The 15,387-nt window shown below is 42.6% G+C and overlaps 1 protein-coding gene across 1 annotated transcript in view; it reads left to right on the top strand.

Annotated features, from left to right (window-relative positions):
- The window catches only part of chd7 (chromodomain helicase DNA binding protein 7), an 87,342-nt gene that overhangs the window by 32,318 nt on the left and 39,637 nt on the right, over positions 1–15,387 (top strand). The window contains exons 4-5 of the mRNA XM_084369231.1: positions 4,668–5,107; positions 14,942–15,086. Of these exons, the coding sequence (XP_084225357.1) occupies positions 4,668–5,107; positions 14,942–15,086 (585 nt within the window). The remainder of the gene's footprint in view (positions 1–4,667; positions 5,108–14,941; positions 15,087–15,387) is intronic.

The following is a 15,387-nucleotide window of genomic DNA, read 5'->3' as shown; positions in this document are numbered from 1 at the left end:
TCTCTCTCTCACACACACACACACACACACACACACACACACACACACACACACACACACACACACACACACACACACACACACACACACACACACACACACACACACACACAGTGTTGCGTGCAGCACTCTAGTTGACATATAACATGCCTGTCTCGCCTCGCCCCTCCCCCGCTCATGCATGCTGTCGGCAAGCTGCTATACCATTGAGCTCACCGTGGCTCTGTAGCTTCGAGGAAGTGCTTCTCTAATTTTTACTTGTCTCTCTGCTTGTGTGGATTTCAGCAAATTGAAACCGCTTTTTATTGGTTGACAGAATGCTTGGTGGCTTTCATTAGAAAAAACATTCACTCATAAGAACGTTGTTCAAAAGAGTGTCCCTAAACATATTCAACACTCAATTGCGACTTGTTTTAGCCCATCTTTTTCTCCCAAGCTGTTTTTGTAAAGTTCAACTTTAGCCCACTTGACTGATTCGACCATCAAAACAGGTGTATAGAAATGTTGTTGACGTGGACATCTAATCAGTCCCGTCAGAACAATGGACACCTAATTGCAAATTATATGAAAATCCTCCATGGAGAGCCACAGCAGACCAGTTTGGCTGCATCTTGGTTTGGAAAGATGACACACTTTATATTCTTTGAGGAAAGATAATACGAGCACGAGTGCGGCCACCTTGCCAAGCTAGTTCTCTGTGAGCCGATTCATCTTGGTTTTGGTAGTTGAGTGAATTTTATTGGAAACCTATTTCACTTTTGAAGAGGTGGGACATGCAAGAGGATGTGCTTCCTTCTCTGTATATTTTGAATGATTCTTGCATCTTTTCTCATCGAGAGATGAAACAACACAACTCTTGGTATTGCACAGTTACATAACCTTTAACTGTGAGCTGTCAAATGGGTTTTAGGTATTTGTACTACCCAATGTTCATGTTCTCAAAATCCAAAAATTACCACTACTACTAACTGATGAATTTTAGGCCTTAATTTAGACTTTTAAATGTAGATTGTTTTGTGCTTTAGGTCACAATAAGACGTCTCCCCCTTCTGGCAGTCAGTAATTACACAAACACTGTCGACATGTTTTTGACACCATAGTCTCCGCCATGCTCCTAGTTGCTTTAGCCTACTTTGTCACTACGGTTGCTCCTCCCTTCAGCTGCAACAAACCAAACATTGCTGGTTGAAGTAAAACACATCACTACCAGTGTGCCAGCGCAGGAAAGTCACCACAGACTCCAGATTTATGAACTGGGACGTACTGGGAAATGCAGAGAGATTAATCAGCAGTGATGGGCTTAATCAGCTTTGTGTGAACTTGTTTGGCAAGGGCTTGAATGTAACCTTTGTTAAAAGTCCCACCCTGCAGGTTTAAGTCTATATTCATATATACTATGTAGCTACACTGCAGTACAGTGCACCTACAAATCAGGTGTTAGGCCTAGGTGGCGATGATGGCAAAATAAAGGCAGTGCATTTAAGAAAATGGAGAAATGGACATTTGTTAAAACTCCTGAAGCAACCAAAGTAAAAACGCATGTTTAGGTATTATTATCTTGATGTGATTTTTGATTGACAGTGACCAAATAGCCCAACATCCATGGCTCCAAACTAGCATCAGCCACCAACCAAATGCTGGTAAAATATGCAAATGGATGGTAGATTATTTGGTAAGATTTTCACATCTGTTAGCCATTTGGCCAGTAGACAAAAAGTTAATATTGCACTCATACAAAATTTTTCATCAGATTTAAATTTTTCTAAAACCTGATTTTATGTTCAGAACTAATTGACATCATCTTTTTCCAGCTAAGCTCCGCACTGCTTCATGTAGGCACCCATCACTCATAGTAAAGAGCTGATCGAGAACATAAGGGCCACATCATGCTACCATGCCCATAGTCCTATGTTGTTATGATTTCTACTGTATTTATAGAAAGAGATGGAAGTTTCTCTACATTGACAGCTCTGTATTCGTCAGCCTATGACTGAACCAAAGCCAGTGCTCAAAAGTGCAGCCACACCTAACAAAGAACAGTAATGATACAGTAATGTAAAAACTATGCAAAAATAATTTCATGCAAGGAGGAAGTCTAACAGCAGCATGGTCATGAGTGAATTTTCAGAAAGAAAGAAAAGTCAAATCTTTTGTTTACCAAGAAAATCGCAAGATATCAAACAGAGAACCAGCTGTGAAACAAAGTGTTTTTTCTTTCAACATGACTAGTAACTGATCCTGATCAAATCAGGATTTGATAGGAATCGTGGGAAGAATCATGGGTCTTGCATCAGAGTGTTTATGCAATAGGAAAAGGCAAAACAAATACAGAGCAGAGAGAACTCAAAGCAAACTGCTCTGATTTTATTGGATGGGTCTTTCCTCTTTTAACAGTGTGACTGACCACACTAAACTTGCTGAATGGTGGGAGATAGTTAACCGCAGTTTCGTATCGATGGAGGGTGAAGTTAATGGATGGATGAATGGACAGAGTCAGGGGAGAGGCTGAAGGATGAGAACAGGATTTCCTTTCACTACAGTCCTTTGGGAATCTTAAGTGTTTCTGCCTGCTGGATTTAACCCTTCATGTCACTCTTCTTACAGCTGTCTGTCCTTCCCCCTTCAGCTTCCTTACCCCTCTTCACTCACCTTCCCCCTCCATCCCTCCCCTCTGTCCTCTGAGAGATGAAACCCAACCCTCTTCATCTCTCCTGAGTCTGTCATATTAGCGCTGCAGCCATTCTGTTGGTGTGAGTGATTCGTTGAGTTCTTCATGGATATTTTTTATTAAATTCAGTTATTTTGAGTGTTCCAACCTGTTTTGGAAGTGGATTATGATGGTGCTTCAGTAGAAAGGGCTGATTTTTCCATTCTTGATGGAGAACTTGATTTAAACCAGTGCAAGTCAGCACACCAGCAAGCTAAATTCACCTTGCAGATCACAAGACCTGACACAGGACTCGTGTGTGTGCGGGTGTGTGTGTACTGTCTGTGTCTCCATTGTCATTCGTGTGATTGATTATCTTGGAGGCTTGGCAGGAGGACAGATTTATCTCTTGGCACCGCGTTCCCCCATCTCTCTCTCTCTCTTTCTCTTTGTGGTTGTCTCGCTATTTCTTTCTCTCCCCCAGCTATCTCCCCCTTTTCCTCTCTTCCCCCTTTTTGCATGTCTAATGGCTCAGTTTACGTGTGTGTCAGCAGGTGTTTGTGTGCAGAGATATGTGTGATGCGTGACCTTGCAGTAGTTTGGTGTGAAATTGTATGTGCGTGTGTACATTAACATTCTCCTGATGGAAATGGACTTCCAGTGATTGCACCCCAACTCCTCCACATGAACACACCCGTGTGTGCGCCTGTGTGCACGTGCGTGCGCGTGCGTGTGCGCGCTGCCGGGGCATTTTGCTATAAACCTGCTGATGCTTACACACACACACACCTCGTTGACACACTTTGAGACACACCGAAGTGCACATGTACATTACACATACACACTCTCTCAAAGGCATACTCTCTCTTGCTCTCATATGACACACACACACTCCCTCGCTGTGCCTTTTTGAAGTATGGAGATAATTTATTCGTGTCATGATGCCTGATTTCCCATCTGCTACTGGGACCCTGAGCAGCTGGAGAGAGAGAGAATGAGGGAGAGATGGAAGAGAGGGAGAGGGAGGAGAGGCAGCTGGAGAGGCTCCCAACAGCTGGTAACCAGTTGCCTGTCACAGAAAGCTTACTTGGGAGCAATGAGGAGGAGGTGAAGGGAGAAGGAGAAAGAAGAGAAGGTTTAGTCTGCAGGAGAGCAAAGTAGGAGGAAAAATGAGGTGTCAGCCAGTTTGTTTACTAAGGTTACCCTGCAGGAGGGGGGTGGGGGGTGTAGCAACAGGGAGTCGAGGAGAGAGGACGAAGAGAGGGAGGAGGTGGTAGGAGGTGTGCATGCATGGATGGATCTCTTCTTTCCCCCGCTGCTCTGTAGTCTGCCACTGCTGAAAAATTCAACCCCTACCCTGCAAAAATATGGCAGTATTGACTGACAGGCTGACATGGCAAGCAAAACATTTCATGGCGCATGTGCTCACACTGATCCATATTTGATGTTATTCATTTTAAAGCTGAAATGACTGAATTTACTAGTTGGTCAATACAAAACTGATCAGCAGTAATTTTGAATATTGAGAAATCATTTGTCATATTTTTTAAGCAAATCCAAAAAATCTCAAGTTCCAGCTTCACCAATTTAGCTTTTTTTTTTTTTTTTTTTGGAACAAAAATCTTGAGCTGTAAATTAGGGCTGGATGATGAATCCCTAAAATATCACAATATTTTTAGCTGCTATTTTTCTGTTGATCCATTTGTTGATCCATATCATATCAGTGTGTATTTGAAAGGGTTTGGTGCCTAGTTTTGCAGAACTGTTAAAGCAGCACTAGCTGCTGATATAACTTTTGATATTTTGAAATCTCCTCAAACGCAGCCCATAAAACCAAATCTTTTAAAAAGTTTCCCTGCTGAAAGCCAAGTGACTACTGTTATGTTTGTGGGGAAGATGGCTTTAAATTGGTGATGTCAATGTATTTTCCATATTTTATAAATATTATAGAATGTGTTTAAGCAAAACTTAAAGCTGCTGGAAAAACTTAAACTGATGTCTTTCTCCCCCACATCCACAGCATTCCCCCACTGACCCGTCAGGCGATGCCTCAATGATGGTTCCTGACAGGCTGACAGTTGGCGCTGGTGCCCCCGGCCAGCCTATCAGCACAGAGCAGCCCAGCGACCAGGAGACCAAGCCAAAAAAGAAGAGGAAGAAGAAGGCGAAAGTAGTGGACAAAGAGGAAGAAGAGGGAGGAAAGAAGGCTGAAGGAGAGGAAGACAAGTCTGAATTCCCTGGGACAGGAAGTGATGCAGGTGAACAGGTTACTGGCACAGGAATTGTAGAGGGGAGTTCACCGCCAGTGGAGGAGAAGAAAAAACGAAAAAAGAAACCAAAGGAGAAGACAGAGGCCAAGGAGCCCAAGACCCCCAAGACGTCCAAAACACCCAGGACCCCCAAAGAGCCCAAGGAGAAGAAAACCAAGAGCTCAAAGACCAAGACCCCCAAGAAAACCAGGTAGGAGCAGCATTACATGTGCAATACCGAATGCATTTGTTTTTTTCTGAAGTACCAGTGTGAAAAGCTGTCTAAACATATGTACACTCAATTTCTGTATAAAGTTCTAAACATGCATTTGGCACTATTAACCTGTAAGTGTGATGGTCTCCGTTCCACATGTACACATGGAAACAGAAACGCATCAAACCCCAAAGGCAGGCTGGTCAGGTGGTAAAGAGTGGGCACCAGCAGATGGATAACAACAAAGGGAATATGTTGACTCTCAACTGCACATTCTTAGCAATATGTACAATGTCTCGTAAATATTCCAAGTACTGCAATCTATTTGGTGCATGAAATATACTAAATGTGTAGCCTACATTTTGATGTCAGTAACTGAAGAACTCCTGGTGAGACTGTATATGCAAAAAAACAGGCGTGCACACAAAGACAGACGCACAGTCACTAGATCTATCACTCAAGCAACCAACCAGGGGGAACTGAGGGGTCACAACCTCTGAGCTGTGAAACACCAGACAGTGTGTCTGTGAGAACAGGCAGATCTGTGAATCAATCACATTTCTTCTATAGATGCTGGTCAGCAGGGTTAAAACTACTGTCAGCTTAGTTTTGCAGGTCAGGTGGAAAGTAACATTATTCACCCTCTTCAGTCAGCTCCTCATTAACACACTTCAAATATCTTTTTTATCAACCAAGTCAAACAGGAGTTTCTCCCTCCAAGAAACAGTAGCTGCTTTTGCCAGTTAGTATGTTTTTTGCTGTGAGGTAATACAAAGATGTAATACAGGTATTAAAAGAGAATATTTTTCTTTAAAGGATTAGTCCTCCAGTTTCCATGCCTCCACGTCAGCTGCAGCTATAGGCATTATGTTTTCAGGTTGTCCATCCGTATGTCTGTCCCATTCTCGCGAACACCTCAGTGGAATTTCTTCAAATTTGTCATAAATGTCTGTTCGGGCTGAAGGATGAACTGACAAAATTTTGATGGTCGAAAGTCACTGTGACCTGAAGTATTCAGAAGCTAATTATCACAACATTTCACACAAATGTATAGAAGGATTACATGATGACATTTTCTATCCAAAAGGTCAACTTCACTGTGGTATTATAATGTTCTGTAAAAAACAATTTGGCTGATTATACAACACCTCAACTCAGGAACAGATGGGGAGATTGTGGTCATATTTCATATTTGGTCAGATACTGAATTGGTGACACTAATCTTGGGTGCTCACCTTGAAACTGTGCCGATGAGATGTTTTGTACTGCTGAGATCAACATGTGTGTGAAGCATCCATGTTTTAGAAGCTGTAAGAAGCTGCAGCAACATCCATACAACATTCATGAAGCATTGTCTGCTGTCATGGCTACAGCTTTGTGTTCTACCAGAATAAGCTTTAGGCATGTGAACACATTAGTGTGTAAGTTCACTGAGAGAAACAGACCTTATTCTTTGTATAACTATAATATAAAGCTTTACAAAATCAAATCAAATGGATTGTTAAATACAATATATCCCTATATCTCAAATCTGATGGAGTCATGGTTGGTTTTAGTCTTTTCTTGGGATTTGATACAGAATATTGTCAGCTCTATCCCTCACAATTCGGCTATTTAGCACCCTCTTTTTCATTAAATAATTTTTGCTTATTTTCTATACCAAGTTAGTCTACCTGCTCCCAAACTTGTTTTGTTACTAGATCAATCATTGAGCACATATCAGTGTTTGTCTATCAGTCTTGGTTTACTTTGTTTACACTGCTCTGGTCTTATCACTCCGCTTTCTCTCCCTTATTTTCTTGCTTGCTTTATCACTTCTCGCTTTCTCTCAATATTTTTTTGCAAGACTTGTCCAGGTCTTACCATGTTCTTCATCTGTAGTGTGCAGTGCTTCCTGATGTGGACACTCTCTCTTGCAAACTGTCAGATCAGAGAGATGGGCAGAGGCAAAGAGTTGAGAGCATTTGTGTCTGAGAGAGTCGGAGGCGGTTTCATTGTGAAGGTGGAAATCTGATCAGACTGAGGAATGTGTCAGGACGGCCCCCATCTCTCTCTCTCCCTGTCCCAGGCTTCAGTCTCTCTTCCCCCTCTCTCTCTTCCCCCTCGGCCCCTTTTATCCTGAGGAAGAGGGCGGGCCAGAGCAGCAGGCAGGGTCACTGCTGGGGGAGGTGTGTGTGTGTGTGTGTGTGTGTGTGTGTGTGTGTGTGTGTGTGTCCGTCCACTGGAAAAGTCGGGGGCTGTGTTGGGGGGGTGGGGGGTGGTTAGTGTTGGGGGAGGGTTTTTAGTAATCTTTGTGGCAGAAAATGCCGTCTAATGATAATGAAGGCCACACTGCTGACCACTCCACAGCCACCACCCTGTGTGAGGGCAGAGGAAATGTGGGGGAGGGGGGAGTCCTCTCTCACCCTGTGTGTGTGTGTGTGTGTGTGTGTGTGTGTGTGTGTGTGTGTGTGTGTGTGTGTGTGTGTGTGTGTGTGTGTGTGTGTGGGTAAACTAGCTCTTATCTGTTGTCAGGCTTTCCTCCATCTTGAGTGGCAGCCTGGAGCTCACAGGTTAATTTCGCATAATAATGGCTGCCAGCCATTCACTTGCTAATCTAAAATGGTGGACGACTGCAATCACCCAACTATCTTCTCTTTCATTCTTTCTCTTCCTTTCCCCTCCCTCCAATCCAACCTCTTCCTGCTGAAGAGGAGTGTATCCTTTCATCTTTTCCTCTCCTCCACCCCCCATCATCCCTCTTCCTCTCTGACATTCTGACTGAAGCACAGGGTTGAGGATTGACATTTTTCTTTTCTCTTCTCCTGTCCTATGTTGTCTTTGGCACATAAGCATATTAAGGTGCCACATTTTTAAATGAAGTTTGGCACGGTACTCATGAATCTCTTCATTTGTCATGATTCATTCCCTGTAAAAAGTCACATAGTATATCTGGTCTGTATGAAGGGTTTGCTTTTAATGCCATATCTGTATGCCTTTATGCAGTGAACAGTATTGATTTTCTGTTTGCTGCTTTTCTAGTGAAGACTTTATCCCATTATCCCATTCATCCCTTTTTTTTTTTTTTTTTACTTTTCTTATTTATTAGACTACATGCTTGACTTTAAAAGCTTTGAAATGATCTTTGAAAAACCTCTCTATGAAAAAATCCTCTTCAAGGGCATATGTTGCATTGCATTTTGGGGGGATTTGTGAGATTTCCACTAGTGGGTGGGGAAATAATCCTCAAAGTGCAACACCAGGCTACAGTATTGTCATTCAGTGTATTTGCATCTCTGTATGAACAAATAAGCCACAACAGAACAGACTGAGGCCTTTGCTTAAATGGTGCAGCCAGTCTGTTGGGATGTGCTGTTACCCCTTTGAGTACAGGCTTTCTTTCAGTCTTCACTCCCTGTATACACAGGTTTGTGGCATTGTGACTACAAGTCGCGTTAAACAAACTGCAGTGTTTCCCCTAGGATTGAGTTGTAGCAGCAGAGGTGTCACGCATGCGCATTAATTTTTTTTATTCATTCGTAAAGCAAGCCGTCCGGGAGGTTTCTATGTGTCTTGTCGGCAGCATAAGGGCTCTAAGTACATAAAGCACATATGATGTGTGATGAGCCAGTTTTTTAAACTCATCTGAAAATTCAAACATGCAGGGTCAAAATCACCTTTGGAGATTTGACAAACAAGCTTTTGGCTTGTGTGGCCCATATTAACCACTCGGTGACCGTTTCTATCCACTTGGTTCTGGCTAGCAACTAACGGTCATTCCTTTTTCCAGTAATTCAACTGTTTCTCTCTAGAATTAACTTGCATCACCACAATATAGTATTATCAAACTGTTAATTTACTTGAACAACATTTTCAGTGATAAAATAACTTACATTTATGACGATCTTTAATGAATCCTGCTATTAATATATTGGAGGGAATTTGTCAACTGTTGTTGATTGACAACTGTTGCTCGTCTCGGTGCCCCTCGCCAATGGTGGGACGGTCTCCAGGATCTGGAACAGTCAGATCATGTGGAATACCTACTGTCTTTGTATCAACATGGTTCAACCAGATGTTGCTTATTTCGCAGTTGGCTGTAGCTCAAGAAGTAGAGCGGGTCATCCAGTAATTGGAAGGTCACTCGTTCGAATCCCTGACTCCCCCAAATGCATGTTGAAGTATCCTTGAGCAAGATACTGAACCCCAAATTGCTCCTGATGAGCACCATGCATGGCAGCCTCTGCCATCAGTATGTGATGAATGGGTGAATGTGACAAGTGTTGTAAAGTGTGTGTTCAGCATTGCTTGCTTCAGTGTTGACATTTACCCAGTGCTTGTGTTTTTAAATCATTAAGTTCCTCGTTTATATGCTTAATGGTGTGTGTGTGTGTGTGTGTGTGTGTGTGTGTGTGTGTGTGTGTGTGTGTGTGTGTGTGTGTGTGTGTGTGTGTGTGTGTGTGTGTGTGTGTGTGTGTGTGTGTGTGTGTGTGTGTGTGTGTGTGTGTGTGTGTGTGTGTGTGTGTGTGTGTGTGTGTGTAAGAAGGCGTCCTTTCCTCTCCGCTTATATGCTTTACTGGCGGGTGTAGTAATTGACCTAGATATGAAGCATCCATAGTGCAAAATGATATAGGCTGACCAAAACGCTGCCCGTTCCACTCCTCCTCCCCTCTCCTCTTCTTTCTTCTCTTTAAAAAAACAAAATCATCAGCGGTAGTATCATTTCCATTCATGTTTTTCTGTTCTGTTTTTTCTCATCTAATTTGAATTTGGGATACATATGAAGATATTTTGCCCCCATGGTTCCCATAACGCTTTTGTTGTTGTAAGCATCGAGTAAAATGTTGCAGTGATCCTGACCATGAGCTAGCCTGCTTTTTGGCCTGTTTTTCTTAGCTGCATTAGCTTCTAGCAGTTCCTGTTGGCACTGATTTTGGTGATTATGAGGTAATACTTAAAGCTATATCGAGTATAGTTTATATGATTTCTTCTAAGTTGATTCATATATGTATTTGTGATGGACACTGGAGATACTACAGGAAAGAATCTGATTCCAGCAGCAGATGTTTTGACTTGAGCTCTGACTCTGAGAAAAAGTAAAAGGTTTGACTGGTTCAAAGGGTTACAGTGTGAATTAAAGACAAGGATAGTATGTGCGTCTTGACTTGATCCTAATAAAGTGACAATAAATGAAAATCAGATGCATTCATCACTGTTAGTTTCAGCTGTCTATGAAGTTGTGCATGTGTGAGTGTTGTGGAGAGAATCAGGTGGTTCACTTGTCCAGTCAGCTCACTCCTCTCCTTTGACCTTGCTTTCTCTCTCCTTTCTTTCGCTCTTGAGCTTGTGCTCCCTCGCTCCGTCTACCTCTCTCTGAGGAAGCACATCTATAAATAACCCAGCACTCAGCTGCCACACCCGTGTGTGTGTGTGTGTGTGTGTGTGTGTGTGTGTGTGTGTGTGTGTGTGTGTGTGTGTGTGTGTGTGTGTGTGTGTGTGTGTGTGTGTGTGTGTGTGTGTGTGTGTGTATTTTGTTTGCAGTACACACAAAGAAGTCAGACATGCATGCAGGCACCTGGCTTTGTCTGCAGATGTGTGTGCAAATACAGCACTTTTTGAACACACGCAGGAGGTGTGTGTGTTGCCTTCTGGCCACTGGTGTTGGTTTTTTGTTGCCATTGGTCGAGCGTGTGCACGGGGGCTCGGTGGTATGACTCATCACGTAAGCAGGTGTCCCTTACACCCCACCCTCCCCTGTTGTTTTCTTTTCTGGTCTTCTTCTTTACCCCTTTTCCTTTCTCTTCCCATATTTTTCTCCACGGCTCTGCTTCCAGCCCCTGCTGCCACCTATCTGAAAGGAGCATCATCTCCTCTCACTTGCACTGACACACACACACAGTGTACCACAATTGGACAGCATGATGTGTCAGTGCTAGGTTATAAGCTCATGAGTATGGAGCAGAGGGAATAACACATTGAGGATGTCGGGGGAGGAGCTTATGTCTACACCTGGGCAGGACTAGCTTTATAAGGAGAAGTCAAATCGGTGGCACACACTGCCTACTTGTGTACTGCATTGACCTCTGTGTTGCTGAACTTGTGTGTCCACACAGGCAGCTTTGCTGCTGCAGCACGGCTATTACCAGCTCCATCTTTTTTCATTGAGTTTGCCTTTGCTGATTATCAATAAAAATTATGTGATCTTCCTTTACCCCCATTGAAAGCGCGAGCAAACGGGATGGAGAAGAGAGGGAGAGATAGAAAAAGAATGCACAGGGGGGGAAAAAACTGCCATTCACCTGTTGTGTTTATTCTTCATGTCTGTAACATATTCTACAGATACATTTACAGACATTCATACAGATGGTGTGATGTCTATGACTGTCTACAGGTCCTTTTTAGGTCTATTTTTGTTGAGGACTGTGAACTTGTTAGCAGTAGTTGCCTATTTGTAAATTTTTGGACTCATCTTTGTGTCCACCATTCATTCTCTTTTTGCTACGTTTTTGGTCTCTGCCAACTCCAGAGGAAAATATCTGTCTCTTTAGCCGCTAAATGTTCACCTGTGAGTCTCTACCTGTGTCTGTCTGCTGTTTGGTGCTGAGCAGATAGCGTTGTTTTCAGCCACAGCAGGCAGCGGTTTTCACAGAAAAAACTTCAAAAACACACTGAACACTATGAGAGCATTGAGGGTGAACCAAAACCATTAGGTGAACTCAAGCTGCAGATTCCAGTGGTAATTCTCTTTAGATTCATTACAACAAGCAACCTCTGTCACATTGTTGCATTGTTTTCACACTGGCATTAGATAGATTATTATGAAAATATCAATTTGGAGCCGCTTTGAAGTGATACCCTGCCCAGGAACCACCCACTCTATACACCCACAGTTTTGGCAAATTTTGTACATATGGCTTTTTCAGAATGAACACAATGTGTTACCATGACACAGGAGCAGAACTGTGTGTCAAAACAGTTTTTGACACAAGGCAACAAAGTTGTTCGGAGAAAGTTGATTCATTCACACGTCTTAAGCATTTTGGGAAACTAGAAAATAAAAGGAAAGATTGTTGGAAAAGAGTTGTCAAGTTGAAAGGGGAGGAGAAATGTGAGGCCATGAAGAAGCTAGTAGGAAGAGAGGGGAGAAGGCAGCTAAGTGTGTGTGTGTGTGTGTGTGTGTGTGTGTGTGTGTGTGTGTGTGTGTGTGTGGCCAGATGGCTCCAGCGTGTGGCGACCAGCCAGAGGAACAGGTGCAGGTCACATGACCAGCCGTTACCACGGAGATGGTGATTGCTCTTGGCGTGAGGATGAAAGGAGAAGGGCCCCAGGGACAGAGAGGGGGCGAGCGAGCGAGAGAGAGAGAGAGAGCGAGCAAGCAAGCAGGAGGGAAGGATGGAGAGAGGCACAGAGCAGGAGAGAGAGGCTGAGCGGCATAGGCTCAGAGAGAGAGAGAGAGAGAGAGAGATCCAGGCATACAGTACTGCAGAGGGCAACATGGGGGAAGAGGTAACACACACGAGCTAAGACGAGGAAAAGAACACAGCACACATACAACTGTTGTACATCCGGTTGTATCCTAACTTAGTAGAGCACATATCATTATATGATGTTTTTTTGTAAACAAACAAAAACACAAGCAAACATTTTGTAAACGGTATAGTTGGGTTGGGATAGCCCCATCCATCTGGGATCCAGTTCCAGGTTTGCAAAATGCCAAGATTTGTAAAGCTCCAATGCTTACAAATCTCTTCCTTAATCTCTGTTATTTTTTTTAAGGGAAGTGCAGTGTACAAAACATTCAGGTAGCAACTTCTCATTTGTAGCTGACCATCATTTTCGCCTGTTTGAGTGACATCACTGGTGGCTTAGCTTTAGCTGATCAGTGTTAATTCCTCAAGTAGCCTATATAGGTAACCAAAGGCCTTTACAAATCTTTTCTGTTGTCTGGTTTATGACTTCAATGAAAGCAGGTGTGTTTACTTCACAGGGCAAACACCACTCTCTATTGTAACACCACTGTTTTGCCATCTGTTTTCTTTGTATTAGACAAATGAAGAGGTCTCAGATAGAAGATGTTGAAAGTAGAAAGTGGAAAAGTAAGATGCTGGACAGACACCCTGGGTTCTGTGTTGATGCTTTTTTGGTTTTTATTCTTTTACTTGCTAGGTCGGGTAAGTGGGTCAGAAGTTTTCTTGCTCGTAGCCAATTTTTTACTTTACAATAATGAATGTCATTCTTTTCCACCATGAGTAAATATTACCTGCAATCAGATGAATCTTATTTTTTGAGCACTGACATGGCTCATGTCCTCTGCAACATAGCTAGTTCAATTCCAGCAGGTGACATTTGTTAAAGGTTAAAAAAAATGCAACAAAAAAATTGTTCCCAAAAGTGGGCAGAGAACAGTGGAGAATACAGCAAAATCTGTCTCAATGGCTACTTCTATGCTAGGTTTATATCAGTTGACAGTGGAAAGGAGCTCCAGACATGGGTGTAAGAAGCATTTTGAATGAGGGCAGGAGAATTCTACCAAATCTTTGTGTATTTGTATAAAGTGTATTTGTTGTATCATGTATTCTGGTGTATTTTAACTGAAGTTTCCTTTCCTTATTTTCCTTATCACATACTTGATTATATTAAAAAGAAAAAAAAAATGTATTGCCATAGCTTAAAAAGCTTATTAAATGAAGATGACGGTGAATTGAACTGCGAGGCACTAAGATAAAAGCTCCACAGTGTCCACAGAATGAAGTTTTGATTGCAATATATCAACATAAATGATGCAATGAAAAAAATTAATTAAAATTAAAAACATTTAAATAATGAGTTATAGTTTTATATTAAAAGTTAAATAGCATTTAATTCCCATGTATTGAAATATTTTTTTAAAATTAGATATATTTAATTGATGAGAAACGGTTTTATTTTAAAGTTAAATTGTATTTAATTCCCATCAAATAATTAACATACAGTAAGAAAATGGCACGTTGGATAACTAATTCTTGTCTCTTTTGTAGTCTGATTAAACATTAGCGTTACATTCATTGTGGCCCACTGAGCCCCCTCCCTCTCTCTGGATGTACATCGTACAACCAGGTCACCCAGGCGGGTGTGTACACTGGAGAACAGGCACTCGGCCATGCGTGGGTCCAACTGATCTCCCTGCCTCTTGTCCAGTGCATGACCAGGGCCACTAAAATCTGTCAGCGTGTCTTATCAACTTAATAGTTATGTATTGTGGCTTTTTGGTATTTCGAGCAAGTAGCATTAAAATGTAAGGCGACCCTTGTTACTGGATCAACGTGTACTGACAGAGACTGTGTGAGGCTGAAGGGGGGTGCTGGTGCTGGGTAGCCTCTTGCTTCTCTCTGTGGTGTGCTGCACCAGTCACAAATAGAGCCCGCTCCTTTCTTTTATTCCATGCCAGAGATTACAGGAAGCCTGGGGGCCTTTCAACCCCTCCCCCTCCTCTCTCTGGGGCCTCTCTCTTTCTGTCCCCTTCTCCCTCTGCCTGTCTCTCTCTCTCCCCCCCCCCCTTCTCTGGGCCTGTATCTGTCTATCTCCCTCCCTCCACCCCTTGCAGTCTTTCATCATATTAACCCCCTGTGTGCCAGAGCCTTAGGCACACTAATGATTTCTAAATGGATAAATCAAACATGGCGACTGCCCTGGGACAGACAAGCACATGCGCGCGCACACTCGCACACACTGTCACACACACACACCCTTTATCTCTCACATATACACAAATGCCTTATAGTATGCAAACTGTTAAAAAGGAAATGCTATCTGGTCTTCTGTTGTTTTTTTAGTGAATATTAAGTTTTCCCCTTCTCTTTTCTCTTCCTACAGCAGTAAGAAGGTTGAGGCTGAGGGCGGGGCTAGCATTGCTAAGAAGGATCCCAAGAGGAAGAGAGAGTCCTCTGTCAGCGATGAGGTGGAGGTGAAGTCTCCACCCCCCTCACCTCCTGAAGATGAAGATGATGATGGTGTACAGGTATGAGCTGCATATAAGAAAAGAGGTAGTTGTGAAGCTTGATTCAGTTTAAAGAAAAATATTATCAAAACTTTGATAATATTGTGTTGGAGCAGAGTAGCCTCGTAGACAGACCAACCAGACAGGTCCCACTGCCAAATTCACCTGATGCACCATCAGCAACTTTTCAGCTACTTCATGCTTTTTTGTATTTATACAGTTTAAGTGTTTTAGCAGCATGTAATTTAGCAGGAAGTGTCTGCATGAAAATGTTTACTTTTATAATTGCTGGTTTTGTAAGAAAGGTGCTTTTTGGAGGAAC

Source organism: Pagrus pagrus, assembly GCF_965226575.1.
Source record: "Pagrus pagrus genome assembly, chromosome: 12".
NCBI classification, from domain to species: domain Eukaryota; kingdom Metazoa; phylum Chordata; class Actinopteri; order Spariformes; family Sparidae; genus Pagrus; species Pagrus pagrus.
Note: the sequence above shows the minus strand (reverse complement) of the source record. Positions and strands in the feature narration are given on the sequence as shown.